Source organism: Balaenoptera acutorostrata, chromosome 20, assembly GCF_949987535.1.
Source record: "Balaenoptera acutorostrata chromosome 20, mBalAcu1.1, whole genome shotgun sequence".
NCBI lineage: Eukaryota > Metazoa > Chordata > Mammalia > Artiodactyla > Balaenopteridae > Balaenoptera > Balaenoptera acutorostrata.
The window spans coordinates 13,404,604-13,421,634 of NC_080083.1; the positions used below are offsets into that span (position 1 = coordinate 13,404,604).

At 44.2% G+C, this 17,031-nt stretch overlaps 1 protein-coding gene across 5 annotated transcripts in view; it reads left to right on the forward strand.

The window, feature by feature from the left end:
* SMG6 (SMG6 nonsense mediated mRNA decay factor) overlaps window positions 1–17,031 on the forward strand; it is a 242,674-nt gene that overhangs the window by 47,860 nt on the left and 177,783 nt on the right. For all 5 annotated transcript variants that reach the window (XR_009006232.1, XM_057535375.1, XM_057535379.1 and 2 more), the window contains exons 9-10: window positions 7,156–7,217; window positions 14,468–14,613. Coding sequence is in view for 4 of the 5 variants with exons in the window: in XM_057535375.1 (XP_057391358.1) it covers window positions 7,156–7,217; window positions 14,468–14,613 (208 nt within the window). In the remaining variant the exon portion in view is untranslated. The remainder of the gene's footprint in view (window positions 1–7,155; window positions 7,218–14,467; window positions 14,614–17,031) is intronic.

Sequence of the window (17,031 nt, forward strand, 5' to 3'; positions counted from 1 at the left end):
AGCCTATGAGAATCATTGCTGTTTCCAGTATGTGTGTGGTAGCCCTGAAGTGTTATGCAGGTACAAACATTTTTTTGAGACCCCAGTGTTATAGATGAGATTAGGGATCAGCAAACTTTTTCTGTAAAGGGCCAGATAGTATTTTAGGCTTTTGGGCATACTCTCAGCTACAGCTGCTCAGCTCTGCCTTTGCAGGGGGAAAGCAGCCACAGACAATATGAAACAAACAAGTGTGGCTGTGTTTCAATAGAACTCTATTTGTGGACCCTGACATTTAAATTTCATATAGTTTTCATGCGTCATGAAAAACTCCTTCAATTTTTTTCAACTGTTAAAAAATATGAGAGTCATTCTTAGCTCATGGGCCATACTAAAAAACACTTCGGCCATAATTTGCTGATGCGTGATGTAGCCCAGGGATTCCCAAATCTAGCTGTCTTTCAGAATTACCTGGAGACCTTTTAAAGATGCTGATTGGCAGTCCCCTTCTCCCCTCCCTGAGGATTCTGATTCTGAAGGACTGGGGAATCTATATTTTTTGCAGACGCTCTTCTTGTGATGCGTACACACTCAGGGTTATAGAATCACTGATATTGATCTCACCCTGCCTTCTTGTTTTATAGTTGAAGAAACAGCCTTAGAAAGTTGACATGATTTGTCGATAGTTATATAGCAAATAAATGGCATAACCAAAATTTGAACCCAGGTCTTGAACCCAGATCAGTGGTCTTTGTTCATACTATTCTGTACTACTCCCTCCCCCACAGTAAACAAATGAGCGATAAATACAGAGTAGTCACAAATTTGTGGTTCTTTCTTTTCTTTAGACCTAGTGCCAGTTTTCCTCCTGAGAGCCAGCCCGGTACTCTAAGCTCAGCTGTCCCTCTGCTTGCTGGCTGGGTTTTCCGGAGCTGACTGCTGATTTGACATTTAGCCCAATTTCCCTCCAGTTTGCTGGCTTTAAGTAGGAGAGATAATGAAGTAATAGCAAGTAAATTGCTTTAATGTAAGACTTTGTTGAGGCAGCACTAAGCTGCAGTGTGAGAGTGAGAGCTGTTGTTTCAAGGGGTGCATTGGTTTTAAGAGGCACGTTTTACACTTGAATTCACATGGCTCAGATCCAGCCATCTAAGTAGGACAGCTCTACATGGGACTTGGGCTTAATTAGAGCTAATTGAGCTGTCATCCTGCCCAGAACAGTTCAGGGGTAAAGAAACTGAAGGTGAAGAGTAATCACCATACCTGCTCTACCTCAGCCTCAGTGTGGCTCTTTGGGATTCGAAGATGGATTTTTGTGATTTGCTGTCTCCCTACAAGGCATTTGAGTCTTGCTACTTGACTTGCCTATACATTTTTTATTTATCTATATCCTGGAAAGAGGAATACTGAAAGTTCTAATGAGCAGTTTTTATTCCTGCTATATGATTATTTTACTGCTGACTTACCGGTAGGCTTCCACGTTTTGTGTGCTGTGCCCTCCTTCCTCACTTTCTCTATCATCTCCTTAGATCTCCCTGCCACAGACTTTTCCTGGCTGAGGGATAGTGGCAGTAAGGGAAGCACAGTGCCTCCTGGCACCTTCATAGTCAGAAGGCCTTGTCTTAGGTTTTGGAACGTAAATGGGGAGCTGGCAAGTTGGTATGTTATTTATCTTTTATTCTTGGGCTACAAGTTCTTTGGCTTTGGGGACCCTGTCTTATTGGTCTGCTCTTGATTGTGCCTGTCAGGGGAGCACAGGGATGAACGTGGGCAGCTTCACCTCTGTGCTCACATTCTTTTCCACCTGTGATCTCAGTGCTTTAGGGAGATGATAACTGGGCTTTGATGGCAGGCTCTGCAAGTCCTGGATGTTTTCTAACAGGTACCATTGAAATTTGGTCTTCACCTATGTTGTCTCATATCTAAGGGGATAGAGCCCCCCCCTTTTAAAACACAACAAGGTTTTGTTTTGTTTTGTTTTGTTTTAAATATTTATTTATTTATTTATTTATTTATTTATGGCTGTGTTGGGTCTTCGTTTCTGTGCGAGGGCTTTCTCTAGTTGTGGCAAGCGGGGGCCACTCTTCATCGCGGTGCGCGGGCCTCTCACTATCGTGGCCTCTCTTGTTGCGGAGCACAGGCTCCAGATGCGCAGGCTCAGTAATTGTGGCTCACGGGCCTAGTTGCTCCGTGGCATGTGGGATCCTCCCAGACCAGGGCTCGAACCCGTGTCCCCTGCATTGGCAGACGGATTCTCAACCACTGCGCCACCAGGGAAGCCCCAAGGTTTTTTTTTTGAGTACTTGGTATATAAAAGTAGAGACATCCCAGATGAATAAATTAGAGAATGATAGTTTCTGTTCCCCAAAACACTTTAAAGACGCATGCTGGAATTCCTCTTAATACTGAGGAATTCCTCTTAATTCCTCCTACTGTCCTTAAAGTGATTCACTGTTCAGAAATTCAGTTTTCCACACAACTTTTTAGAAGCAGAAACAACTATTAAGAATTAAAATTGGGCATATTTCAGAATCCTCTCCTCTGGTGATGTCTTGCTGCCTCTGAGGAGCTTCTTTCTCCTTCCTTGCTACACAGTTCATAAAGCACTTAGGCAGTTCTGAGTGGTAATAACCGGGGCTTGCATAAGACATTTATTCCTCAAAATGCTTTAGTTTGTATTACTTCGTTTTATCCTTTCAGCTCTGAGTTAGGTACCGTCAGTGGTAGAAATTCCATTTTACAGTTGAGGAACAACCCAAACCACTTTACTCATAACCCCATAGTTAATGGAAGGACAGACTTTGTTGTGAGTGTCCAGAGACCTACCCATCCAACTATTGCCATTAGTGTCACTTTGGGTCCTTGCTTTTAGATGGTACAAAAGGCTCAAGAGTCCATTGTGAGTTGGTTATGGACTTAAACCAGAGAGCCAGGAGCCCTTTAATAATTCTAACACTGTCTCTTAGGGCTACACCCAAGAAGCATTTTTAGTTTCTGGTGAACAGTATGTAATTGCACGAGGAAGATCTGGAGACAGATAGTCTCACCATACGCGGAAAAACAGCTCTTTCTCTACCTGAGTGAGACCATCTGAGTGTATTGTTAAGAATCAAAAAGCTCCAAACAGGGACTTCCCTGGTGGCGCAGTGGTTGAGAATCTGCCTGCCAATGCAGGGGACACGGGTTCGAGCCTTGGTCTGGGAAGATCCCATGTGCCGCGGAGCAACTGGGCCCGTGAGCCACAATTACTGAGCCTGCGCGTCTGGAGCCTGTGCTCCGCAACAAGAGAGTCCGCGATGGTGAGAGGCCCGCGCACCGCGATGAAGAGTGGCCCCCGCTTGCCGCAACTAGAGAAAGCCCTCGCACAGAAACGAAGACCCAACACAGCCATAAAAAAAAATAAATAAATAAAATTTAAAAAAAAAAGAAAAAAGAAAATGCTCCCTATTTCACTTACAAAATTAATTAAAAAAAAAAAAAAAAAAAAAAAAGCTCCAAACATGAAGCCAATCCATGGTGATGTGTTGGAGAGGGAGGAAGCTCAGACTAAGACCTTCCTTTTGTGGACTTGGTATCAGTTAAGTTTTCCAAAAGCTCTGCTTCAGCACTTGCTGACTTCATGTTATTAATTTATGATGGTGCTTAGTCCCATTTTGACCAACGTGTAACAAATCTACTTCCTCAGTATAACATGCTTTACCACTCTCTAGAATGTATCTACATTTTAGCTCCTTTCCTACTCAAAATGTTGGTGACAGATAAAGAGAAACTATATGTAGGGTAACAGGTACTTTCAGACTAAAAATAAAGCAGTGGTTCTCATTAACCAAGGTCAGAGAGAATGTGTGTATAGTTTGACAAAGTGTGCTAAGATTCCCTTCACTATCACTAATTGAAAAACAATGCATTGAAATCCACTTTCTACTAGATATAGTTAAAATATGATAATGGCAGGTATGAAGTCAGGTAATTAAGTAGGCTTCATCTACTACCCTAAGAGAAGGATCTTTGGGAAGTATAGCTAGAACTCCAGCATTAAAAAACCTCATGGTGGGGCTTCCCTGGTGGCGCAGTGGTTGAGAATCTGCCTGCCAATGCAGGGGACACGGGTTCGAGCCCTGGTCTGGGAAGATCCCACATGCCGCGGAGCAACTAGGCCCGTGAGCCACAACTACTGAGCCTGCGCGTCTGGAGTCTGTGCTCCGTAACAAGAGAGGCTGCGATAGTGAGAGGCCCGCGCACCGTGATGAAGAGTGGCCCCCGCTTGCTGCAACTGGAGAAAGCCCTCGCACAGAGACGAAGACCCAACACAGCCAAAAATAAATAAATAAAATAAAGAATTATTTAAAAAAAAAAAAAAAAGTAAAGAAAAACCTCATGGTGCACTCATTTTGTTCCAGGAGGTATTGTGGGTTACACACTATGTTTCCTACCTAATGGGTAAGGAAAACTTAAAGGTAAAACTGAACTGCTCTTTTTAGTTGCTCTTATTCCCTCACTGGCCCTTCATGAATAAGCTCACCTGTTCTCTTCCTGAGATAGATGGCAGTTTAAGGGGAGGAGAACTGTTTTGGAATCGGAAGACCTGGGTTCAAGTTCTGTCATTCACTGGTTTAAGTTGCTTGAATTTCTGAGCTATCTTGCGGCTTGGGGGATAGTAATTGGCTTGAATGAGATGGGTTAATATCGTTCTGTTTCTACCAAAGTATCCTGTATGTATAAATATAACTAGTTATGAATGAGTTAACCAGTTTATGATTGGCAGCTGGAAAAAGGGACAGTTGAGTTAAAACAAGAATAGAGAGAGAATATATATTTTTACCTTTTTATTTTTTATTTTTTTTATTTTATTATTTTTTTTTAAATAAATCAGTGGTGCTTGATTTTTTAAAATAAATTTAATTAATTAATTTTATTTTTGGCTGCATTGGGTCTTCATTGCTGCGTGTGGGCTTTCTCTAGTTGTGGTGAGCGGGGGCTACTCCTCCCTGCAGTGTGCGGGCTTCCCATTGTGACAGCCTCTCCCGTTGTGGAGTACAGGCTCCAGGCGCGCAGGCCTCAGTAGTTGTGGCTCGCAGGCTTAGTTGCGCCATGGCATGTGGGATCTTCCCAGACCAGGGCTCAAACCCGTGTCTCCTGCATTGGCAGGCGGGCTCTCAACCACTGTGCCACCAGGGAAGCCCTACCTTTTTATTTTGAAATAATTTTATACCCATAGAAAAGTTGCAAGAATAATACAGAGAACTCCTGTAGATCCTTCACCCGGATTCTCCAGTTGTTAACATTTTACCACTCACTCAACCATTCATTGGGAGAGAATGTTCAGCTGACACTTGAGTGTTTACAAATGCCGAGCATGTGCTTTTAGTTGCCTTATCTCATGCACCAGTCCCTTAATGTATAGGTACTGTTATCTCCACTGCGTAGAAAGAAAAACTTTGGGAGGTTAGATCAGTTGCCTGAGACCCCACAGCAGGTAAGTGGCAGAGGTTTGAGGGGTAAGTTTTTCACCACCTTCCTTTGTGTTCTAGCCCAGGCCTTGCCACTAACAGTGGCAGAGCCCTCGGCCATTTATTTTGTGGCAGGTCCTCATCTTTCCCTTCTGTTCATGGAACCCAGTGTCCCCTGCCCTGACTCACCTCACGGTAGAGACAGGTTACGTTCCATGAAGTATCCTTTTTAACTACAGAAATCAGAGTTTGGTCTAGTATTGCTGATTAAATGTAATTTGTTTAAGCAAATATAAAGACTGAAGATTTTTGCAGTTTGTGGTTGAAGTCATTGGGGAGGGGAGAATGCCCTCCTTTCCTCACACCCAGCTTCCTTGTGAAATTGGTGGAACTGCCACAGTTTGATTGTTTTTCTGTTTTGCAAGGGTATAAACCAGAAGAGTATTTTCCTCTTGGGCAGAGCATCCAGGGTGCTGGACTGTTCCTTGCCCTAACCATCACCTTGAGATCAAAATTCTTGATCCCTCTTCCCTGTCTGGCTACAGGGAAGCCTGAGCATATTGCTTCCAGGAGACCAGGGAAGATGACAGGGTTTGGTCTTTAGATTATTTCCACTTTCTTTGGAGTTGAATTTTTTTCCCTGCCTTGTTTTGCTTAGAGGAATATCTCCCCTAAATTTTGATAGAAGTAGATTTTCTAGAACCTTGAACTGAGTTTGAAAATTTGGTAGCTTATGGCTGTGAGCCAGATGTGGCTGGCAAACGTGTGCTTTTGGCTTGCCTAATGTTTAAATTTTTTTTCTTTAGTAGCCAACACTTAAAAGCCAGAGGATTTCACATAACCCCAGCTTTCAGTTTTTCTTTCAAAGAAAAGAAAAAAAAGAAAGGTTTGAACTTTTTTTTTTTTTAATTTTAATTAATTAATTTATTTATTTTTGGCTGTGTTGGGTCTTCGTTTCTGTGCGTGGGCTTTCTCTAGTTGTGGCAACTGGGGGCCACTCTTCATCACGGTGCGCAGGCCTCTCACTGTCGCGGCCTCTCTTGTTGCGGAGCACAGGCTCCAGACGCGCAGGCTCAGTAATTGTGGCTCACGGGCCTAGTTGCTCCGCGGCATGTGGGATCTTCCCAGACCAGGGCTCGAACCCGTGTCCCCTGCATTGGCAGGCAGATTCTCAACCACTGCGCCACCAGGGAAGCCCCTGCACTTTTATTTTAAAATCTGGAGAAGTACAATTTGATAAGCTAGTTAGTGGTGGATTACCTTACCCTTGGTTACCAAAGAAGAGTTCTGTTTTTTGGGTAGGTAGAAAAACAGCTCGTAAGAAAGAGAAGGGACTTATCCAAGATCATCATCATCCCTGTCCTGTACTTGTCAGTGTTTCATTTCCGTCATTATGGGGACAGAGTGACTTCTAGATGGCAGAGGGTGACAGCCATCTACCCAGCTTAGTTGGGATTCAGTGCTTCGCTCCCTGCACTCAGACACTACTGCCAGCAGGGGGTGCTGTCCGTTCACCAAGCCTGCTGTCATCTTGGCTCAGCTGAGCAGCAGCTGTTGGGCATGGGCCCTGGGTCTGTGTGAGAGCTTGGGCATGTTCATTTGGTTCCCATCCCTAGTGCCCACCCCTTAGACCCTGGCCAGGTTATTGTGTCACTAGGGACTCTGTTCAGTAACAGGAAACTGGGGAAAGTTTAATTGTTTTCTCCTCTCTTTTTTTCCCATGCAGCTGAACAAAAGGTTCATCCTCAGTTTTCTCCATGCCCATGGGAAGCTGTTTACCCGGATTGGGTAAGTGTGCAGGATGTTTATTTTATTTTCCTACATTACAAGTCATTTTGGAATTTAATATTGTTAGCAACTAGACTGTGTTTGTAACTGAGGGCACAGGGTGTGAATTCTTAGGGGCCTCCACCTTCTCTCCTCTTCCCTTCACTTACTCTCCTACTGTGCTCATGAAGTTTGGGAAATATTACTCTCCATCCCTCTGGCTCCCCTTTCCCTACCTTTACTAAAGCCCCCTTTTAACCACAATCTTTTCCCAGCCCCCACCCCTAATCCCTCTGGGTTTCTCTTTCCTCTGCCTTCCGGCTCAGCCCCTAGTGAGCTCCGCAAGGAAGTCATGCTTAGTCCCTGGGTGCAGCTGCCAGGGGTCCTCCTTGGGGGAAGATACTATCCACTAATTTTCCCTTAAAGAGAAGGGGAAATTAGTGGACAGTAATTTCTTTCCTCCAACATTTTCTCTTCCTTCGAACCATACCCCTTCCTCCTGTGCTCAGTTTCCTGCACCATATTGCTGACCTCAGTAAATGCTAAGACTTCTCTATGGTTTCACCATTCACCACGGATTTCCATATAAATCTCAGGGAAGGTGGTGTGGGTGAGACCCTGTTACTTAATCCATTAAGTCTCTGGGAAGAGATCAGGTTTTGAGTATCCCTTTGGTGGATCCGAGTTTCTCCTCACTGTGTAAAGCTGGTGCCCCTGTGCTGAGTGCCTCGTTATTCCAGGAGAGGAACGGGTGGCAGTGCCCTCAGGTCGTCTCTGCATTTTGATATTTTCTGAGTTGGAGGTTTTATTGTGAACTACCCTTTGGGGTGATTTGCTTTGGATTATAGTTCCCCCAGTTGTTGTCAGTGTTTGCCTTTCACTTTCTTTTTTTTTTAAGATTTTAATTAATTTATTTTTTTGGCTGTGTTGGGTCTTTGTTGCTGCGTGCGGGCTTTCTCTAGCTGTGGTCAGCGGGAGCTACTCTTTGTTACAGTGCGCGGGCTTCTCATTGCAGTGGCTTCTCTTGTTGCAAAGCACGGGCTCTAAGCATGCGGATTTCAGTAGTTGTGGCGCGTGGGCTCAGTAATCGTGGCTCGCAGGCTCTAGAGTGCAGGCTCAATAGTTGTGGCGCATAGGCTTAGTTGCTCCGCGGCACGTGGGATCTTCCCGGACCAGGGCTCGAACCCATGTACCCTGTATTGGCAGGCAGATTCTTAACCACTGCGCCACCAGGGAAGCCCCTCCCTTTCACTTTCTGTCATAACCTTGTAAGTGTATCTGTAATGCTCTAGAAGGTTTCCTTAGTGGGAGAAGCTGAAAAGCTTTGTCCTGCTTGAAGAAACTCTGTTTGTGGATGGTGAACTAGAAACTGTGCCCTTTACATATTCATTTGTCATCAGCCTGGGCAAGAGTGACAGGGATGGCTATAGTCTTGATTTTGAAATGACCTGGGAAACTTGGGGTAGTGCCAATAGATGCATCTCTACTAGCAGAAATAAGTGTGAAGTGATTTACTCAGCAAGGTAAACTAGGTACATCAGTAGCAACCCCTCACCCCACCCCCATGTCAGCTCTACTCTGGCAGGAGTTTTTGCTTAAGACTGTTGTATCCCTAGTGCCTGGCATGTAGTAGGTGCTCAGTAAATATTTGTTGTAGGAATAAGTGAATTATTACAAGAAATGGGTAGATTGTGAAAGACTGGAGAGAAGGATCTAGTATTCTATGGGTCATAGTAGGCCAGTCAGTAGTGAGTAATGTAAAGTTGCAGTTTCAGGGTGGGTGCAGTTTCAGGATTATTATCTTATAATAATAAGATATTATTTCATAAAATAGCACATCATATCAGAAATACCACTGTACTGCACTTAAAGTAGGTGCTATGGTTCCTTATCTCTTTATTTCTTTTAAAATTCTCATTTAAAAAATCTTTTTTTCCCTTACTACCTTTCTAGTCAGTATTTTCTCCTTTTTTCCTTTTCCTGTGTTTGTTCTTTAACTTTTTATGTACCCCATGTTTGCTCTAAGTCAGGATTTCTCAACCTCTGTACTGTTAATATTTTGAACCTTATAGTTCTTTGTCGTAGGGGCTGTCCTGTGTAGGATGTTTAACAGCATCCCAGGCTTCTACCCACTACATGCCAGTAGCATTCCTTCTCCTCACCCCCAGTTATGACAATTAAAAATGTCTCTAGACATTGCCAAATGTTCCCCGCAGTGCAAAATTGCTCCTCGTTGAGAACCACTGCCCTAGGTATTTCTTAGCTCTGTTAGAGACTCTTGGGACTAAAAAAGTTATAGATCTTGGTCCAAAGTATACGAATGTTTAGGAGATATATATATACACACATACATATATATATATATACACACACACACACACATATATATATATTTTTTTTTTAAAAATCAGGTTAAGCATTAGTTAGAACCTTATTTTTTCCCCTTTTTAAAACTCTCATATTTAGATATTTTGAAGGAAGTTTGAGAAAGGATCACAATAATGATTAAAAAGATAGAAATTGATTTCTGAGAGGACAAATTAATCTTTAAAAAAATAAGGTAAAAAAAGTTTTATTTAGAGACAGCTGTTAGGGGTACCCTAACTGTGTTTAAATATTAGGGTCATAACCAAATAGTTTTGATTTCTGTTGGATGACAGCAAGAGAAAAATAGGCTTATGTTGCAGCTGGAGAGGTTTGGGTTAGGTGTAAGAAGATTTCACAGAGGGAAGATGTTCAGGAATTTTCTTCTTTGGAAGCCTTTGCAAGCGAATAGATTATCTCATTTGTCAGAGGTGGTTTGCTGTGGTCCAGATTATTTTTCAAGATCTCTTCCATTCCTGCATATAACACATTCTGTTGGCAAAAATATAAGGCCAGTCTAGTTGCACCTTCATGAACAGTTGAGTCGTAGTAGTGTTCACATGAGGAAAATGTATGTAAATTCTAGGCACCCCAGCCCCTCGGTGAGTATTCCTCTTGTGCTCTCCTAGAGATAAAAAGAGAACTGAGCCCCATATTTATTCTGGAAGGCAGAAACAGCAATAATTTTTCTATTGGAAAAAAAAAAAGTATAGAAGTCTGTAACACTAGAAAAGCAATGAGCCTGAGCCACACACAACAACATGGACTGCTGCCTAATTACCAAGAAGATGTGAAATGTGGGAGGCGTTGAAAACGAATTAAGAGTGAGGAGATTGTAATGGGGAGCAGCTGAAGACACATCCACTGTCCCGCCTGCCTGCTGAGAAAAGCCCCCCGTGGCTCTCCCAGTCTTCGTCTTGTCCGTGCCCCGCGTTCTCCGTTGCATCCGTGTACGCTTGAGGGCCTAATGTGTGCAACGCTAGTCTCCTTCCTCTCAGCAACCAGCGAAAAAGAGGTGCGGAGTGTTAGATGGAATCAAGTGCCAAAAAGAGTTTGTTTTTCTCCGCTGACTAGTTCTAAGACCTCGAGAGGGAACAAGTCAGAGCCTCTGTGGGCTCTGGTTTCCTTATCAGTAGTTTAAATAGATGATCTCCAAGGTCTGTTCCAGTCCTTATGTTCTGTAGCACTATGATTTTTTTCCCCTTCATTGTTACTCTGTCATACGGCTTAGTTGTTTTGTTTTGTTTTTTGCTACTGGTTCGCTCCTATCTTGTTCAGTTTTTAAAAATTAAGACATTAAGAAAAGTTAGGGAGCCTGATTCTTTTCTGCAGAGAATGTTGTCTGGCCCAGCTGTGTTCCCCAGCATCTGAGAGGTTGGGTCCTGCCCCGTTAGTCACTGTCTGAGTCACTCCCGGGTCTAGGTCCCAGTATTGTCTGAAAGACTGGTTTCTTGAAACTGCCATTCAAATGAGACAAGGTATCTCTAGAGATCACTTCAGAAAGCAGTCACTTTAGCCAGCGAAACTTGTATCCTGAAAGTGATCGTACCTTCTGCAGCTTTAAAGGATAGGGCCAGAATCCTCTCAGGCTCAGGAAGGGGAATAGGTCAGGGGTGCCGTGCGGCTCCTGACAGACACTGGCTTTCCCCGGGAGAGGCAGATCAGACCTGTGCTCAGGCTCCTCTGAGAGAGGTCGGGAAGCTGGCAGCCTGCAGACTTTTGATTGGTGACAAACAGAATAATTTTGCTTCCCATTATAGCCTAGGTTGAAGTTACCACGTTAGTTTTTACTTGCTTGCCGAGTCATGCTATTTGCACAGCTTCAAGATCTCTTGGAATTCAAAGGCTCATGTTTATTTTGGACTCTGAATTGTTAAAAATATAATGTTTGTGTCTTGATTTTTTTAAAATTATAAATGTATTATATACAAAAGCCAGAAGTATTCATTGTAGGGGAAATCTTTTTACTATATACAATGCTTATTGTAAAATATTTAGAAAACCCAGCAAAAAGAAGAAATAAAAAATTATCCTTATTCTCACTATCCAGAGATAACTATCTACCACTAACACTTGGTGTATATTTTATCTTCTTTTCTATACATCACACACACACATTTTCTTATTTATTTTTTACAAATATGTATAAAAAGGGATCGCGTTAAACTACTCTAAAACTGTCCTCATTTAATATATGTTGAACTTTCTCCCACGTGATTAAAAAATCTAATACAGCTTTTAAAAAATAGAATTCAGTTGTATGTATGTGCCATTTTAATCATCGGCTGTTGTTGGGCGTTTTAGGATGCTTCCAATTTTTGGCTGTTATAAATTGCCATTTTTTAATGCTTTCTCTCTTCCTCTGCTGCTACTACTGCTGCTGCTTCTTGCCTAAAACTTTTACAATTATTACAATAAGTAATATATAAAATCTCCTTATAAAAGTATAACATTCTTTTCTAAAATTTCTTTCAACTCTCCCCCAACCCCTGTGCCTTCCAAAGAGATAATGCCGGACAGCAGGTTATGTATTCTTCCAGGCCTTTTTACTGTATTTACATAGTTACATATGTAGCCGTAAAAACCATAATTTTATTTTGTGGGTTTTTTTCTAAACATATTGTATACTGTCATTATCTCAGTTTTAGTATAATTTTCATTCTGCAGTATGGGGTGGAGCGAAGAGAAAGAAATAAAACTACTTACAGGTAACTCGAGGCCAAAAACAGACATCATTTTGGTTACGAAATTGGGCACCAGAAATGCTGTTATTGAGTTCTGAGGAAGAATCTTTTATCTGTGTGTCCTTCAGTTGTTGCCTAACAAAACTGATTTTGTCTGAGAATGCCATCTTTCCTCATATCTCAGAATTGAAGTTACTCTAACTTATGCATTTGATTTTTTTTTTCTTTTGTTTTAATCACGTTGAACTAGTTGAAAGGCGACCGGGGGATTTTTTTTTTTTAACTTTCAAAAAAAAGAAGATGTGGACATTTGGCCTGGTGCTCGTTTGAGACTTCATTCTGACCTAGGGAGTGTTAATGGATCTGTTTCAATTCCCATCCAGGGAAGAGGCTTCCTCAGACACAGCCTCGAAGCAGGACTGTCCCACGTGACACTTCTGTCATGTCGTTCTGTGCTGGCTCTCTACCGCCTTTCAACACGGAGACACATGGCTCTGAAACTTGCCCAGTGTGGCTGCTTTTCAAGCAGAGTGAACTCTGCTATTCTCGTAACGAGAAGTGCTAGTCCCCCTCCCCACCTCCACCAGAAAGAGTGCTGCACAGTGTCAAGATTTAAAATGAAACCTTTGTTATAGCCCACGGGGAAAAGTGGATCCAATCCAGCCTCAAACATATCGCTCTCTGCCATTCCAAACTGGCCAAGAGTTTTAATGGTTCTGAAATTTTTAGAGGGGGGAGAAAAAAAGAGTGTGTTTCGGTTGTTTTGTTGTTGTTGTTGGGTGGTGGCAGTGGCACTTGAAATGGCATGTGGGGGGGAAGAAAGCAAATGCCTGGCATGTTTTGTGCCAATGAAAATGAGGACAGCTCAGCAGAGAAGAGCACTGGAGTATAAACTGTAACTGACCCATAACTGTGGCATGACTTCTGGGTACTAGGAGGTCAGTCATAGGAGTTGCCTCCAAGGGCAAGGAATGAAGATTGCCAGGCGGCCAGAAAGCTCTGGAGTTTTCTGACCTGAGGAAGGTACTATTCAGCGGGGAAAGAGCCAAGGTTCAGGTGAAAGTAGAAGCACCTTTCCCTAGGACTTGAAACTGTTCTGTATCTTTTGAGGAGGATTCCCTTCCCTGTGGCTTTCCAGAAGCTATTTATTAATCCAGGCTGGAGCTCTCCCTCACCCCACCCCACAGTGTATCACAAGCAGTTTGTTTGTTTTTGGGGGTGGGGTGGGGGTTGAGGATGGATAAAAGATACTCTGCTGACCACGAATTGTTCGGCATGGCCCTAAGGCCCGTGTGCCTGGTTTCTCTCTCTAGCACCAAGTTCAAATTTGCTTTTTATTTCTGAGGACTTCAGCTGTGGTTTGTTCCTGTTGCCAGAGGAGCTCCAGGCATGCACCACTGTTTGTGGCCACTTTTGGCAGGCAGTGGTTTGAATGACCTCTCTTTAGGAGCCCTGGGTCACTGGCTAGATTTCTACCTCCCTACATTACAGGCTCTTCCTGTATTGGGAGTGGCAGTTGGCCAGGGCATTATATTTCCACTGGCCTGAAAACATACAGACCCTGATGAGCAGAGGCTTGTGAGAGGGAGGAGGACAGCAACACAGGAAAGACCGAAACAGATCATCAGGGCCCTAGGTCGAGGGATTCTTCCAGGGGAGATTTGGGATCTTTAGGTGGAGTGATTAGTGTGAGAGTCCCTAAGTAGACGGCAGCAGAACTGTGTCTGGTTTTCTGAAGTAAAGCTTTGAGTGAAGAATCTTTAGATTCACGTACCTCTTCATAGAATATGGTTTTCATACCAGAGTTTGGGGAATATGCCGGTCTTAGAGCTTAAAGGAAATTTGTTCACTATTTAGAAAAACTGATTGTTTCAGAGAGAAACTTTGATTTCAACTTGAATCCAGTTATTGCCAGAGGTTAGGAAATAGCATACCAAAGCATGAAAACTCATGGCGATTTATCCAAAAATTGAGTTATTTCCATCTCTAAACTCTGAACTTCTTTCTCTTAAATTTGTTCACAACCTTAGGGTACTAGGAAGGTTTGTGAAAGTAGCAAAGAAATGTCCTAGGCGTTAGCCGTCTGCTTTTCGCAGTTGGGGGGTGGGGAGGGGGAGAGAGAGAGAGAGTGAATGTGTGTGTGTGTGTGTGTGTGTGTGTGTGTGTTTGTACACCAAGTGCTCTTGGGGATGTGCCTCACTGATGGGCTGGCTGTATTTGTAGGATGGAGACATTCCCTGCAGTGGCTGAGAAGGTCCTCAAGGAGTTCCAGGTGTTGCTGCAGCATAGTCCCTCTCCTATTGGAAGTACCCGCATGCTGCAGCTTATGACCATCAACATGTTTGCTGTACACAACTCCCAATTGAAAGGTAAGGAATGTCCAGTTTCTTTATCTAGACAGATGAAGATTAATCTAGCTTCTTTCCTATGCTACCATACCACTACACAGTCCCCCCAAAACACACACACACACACACACACACACACACACACACACACACACACACACACACACACACCCTTTTCCTCCTTTGCCTTTCAGATCTTTAATTTACTCTCTGAAATCTGTATGACTCTGTAGTGCTTGGGTGGGATGGTTGGAGGGAATCATGGGTATAGAGCTTAATTTGCAAACCCAGAGATGCTGTTGCACATCTGGCCATGCTAAAGGCAGCAGCAAGGCCTCTTGGAGGCTGCAGACCCAGAGCCTCTCCCAGGGGGGGGAGGCATTGCTGAAATGTTTCATTGCAGAGACCATACGCTTGGCAGGGGTTGGGAATAGCTGTTTCTGGACTCATGTACCCTGTTTGTTCAATATGGAAAAGTCTAGTTCCCTATGGGATATCCCTTGTGGGAGTCTGCCAGGGAGTAAGAACAGAGAATCGATGAGCTTTGGTGACTCAAATCTGGAAGCACAAAAATCACCAGGCCCAGAATTTGGCAAATGTACTAGTGTGCATTCCGAAATGCTTTTCTGAACACTGGGGGTTTTTTAACATGAGGTGGGGGCTGGGGTAGGAGAAATGGGGGGTGGTGCTGATTGGCAGGATTTTTAAATGTTCTGACGACCAGGTCACAGTTGAAGGATGTTACCGGCTCCCTCCCCTCCCCTTCCCTTCCCTTTCCTCCACCCCACTGAGGTACGGATGATGGGGTTTGACTTGATGGAAATCTGTAGCATGGAGGTGACATTATTTTGTGTGTTTGTTTGCAAAGGAGATTTGGTCCATGCTGCCAAAGAATCGTTTCAGAGAACTGGCAGAGAGTGTCTGGTCTCGGGGCTGGAAGCTTATCATCTGAAATGCCAAGAAGCGGGAATTGCCCTATGGAGAGTCCATTGTAAAACAGACCTGGTGTTTCTGGACAGGGGATCACTAGTTCTTTCATCGCACCTTTTCTTAGTGATTTCTCTCACTCCGAAGTTGATTTATTTCCCTTCCCATTTGTATTTAGGTTATGCTTCAGCCTGCTGCAGGGGGGTGTTCTCCCCTGATGAGTGGGTATGCTGTACTTTCCCTTGAAACTTGGCTCCTCCTGGGACTCTGCAAGGTCCTTTGCTAGTTTGCCTGGGTTTTCAATCACATCTGACTCCTAAAGGGTTTTCTGCTTTCACGCTGCCTGCTGCAGCATTTAGAATTCCTGGCACAAGGTGAGGTGCAAAGGCTTAGGTGCCATTTTGAACTTGGCTAAATATTCCCAAGAACAGTTCTGAGGAAGCATGCAGTCCTGAGGGGCAGTGGAGGTTTCCAGGAAGAAGGAAATAAAGTTTGTAAAGTGTGGTGAGGCCGTCAGTCCAGAGGGGAGGGAGGTTGATCCCTTTATCGTTACTCCACTGGTTGGGCTACCAAGTGGGAAGCTCACAGGACTCAGGGAATGGGGCCTCCCAAGGTGCCTTCCTCTTCGCTTTCCTGCCTCCCTCTAACAACAGCAAGCTGCCTGTCACAGGGCTGCAGCCTCTGCCAAGGCACTGTTCCTGCATCGAGTGAGCTGGAGGTGGGGATGTAAAGACCCCGCAGCTCTTGCCTGTGGAGCATCTGTTGTCAGCAACTTCTGCTCCGTGGAAAGGAATACGTTGGCCCTTTCATAGGCCACCAGTGAGTCCTTTTCTTGGAGCTGTTGTACAGTAAAAGTTAAGAAAATATGGGTGAAAGGAAGGTGAGATGGTGAGAACAGAGAAAGAAGGAAGTAAGTGGTTCCCCTTTTGAGGCCAGGGTACTTTTTCTAGGACTCTTTTCCATGGTCGGTCATAATGAGGACCTGATAGCCAGGAAGGACATGTCACAGCCTGTGCGTGAGACCCTACCACTGGTTCTGGCTTTGTCCTGACGCTCACCTCCCTGGGGCAGCTGGGGCCAAGAGGAGTATGAGCTGAGGTGGTCAGAAGCTCCCAGGGTGTTTCAGGGAAAACAGCCTGGGCCACAGGATATAACACTCAGCCAGGACAGAGCGCTCTGTGGACGTGCTGCCAAGTCCCCGGTGTGCAGCTGAGGCGGCCGTCCAGACCCCACTGTGTGGGCTGCCATTGGGAGAGGGGTGAGCAGAGCACTCAGCAGAGCTGGCTGGTGGGAAGATGCGCTTTTCCATTTCCCAGCACATGAGTCATCTTCTCTGGGCCCCTGTGCTGTGCTTGCACGGACAGTGGCAAGAAGGGGGTGTTGTGGCTGAGCAGCAGCATCTGTGCCGGGGGTGGAGAGGGAAGGGGGTTGGGGAGAGGGTAAAGATTTAAATCCTTCACTAATCAGCAGCAGTTTGAATCACATTTTTATGAGTAAGGAAGTGATAAATCA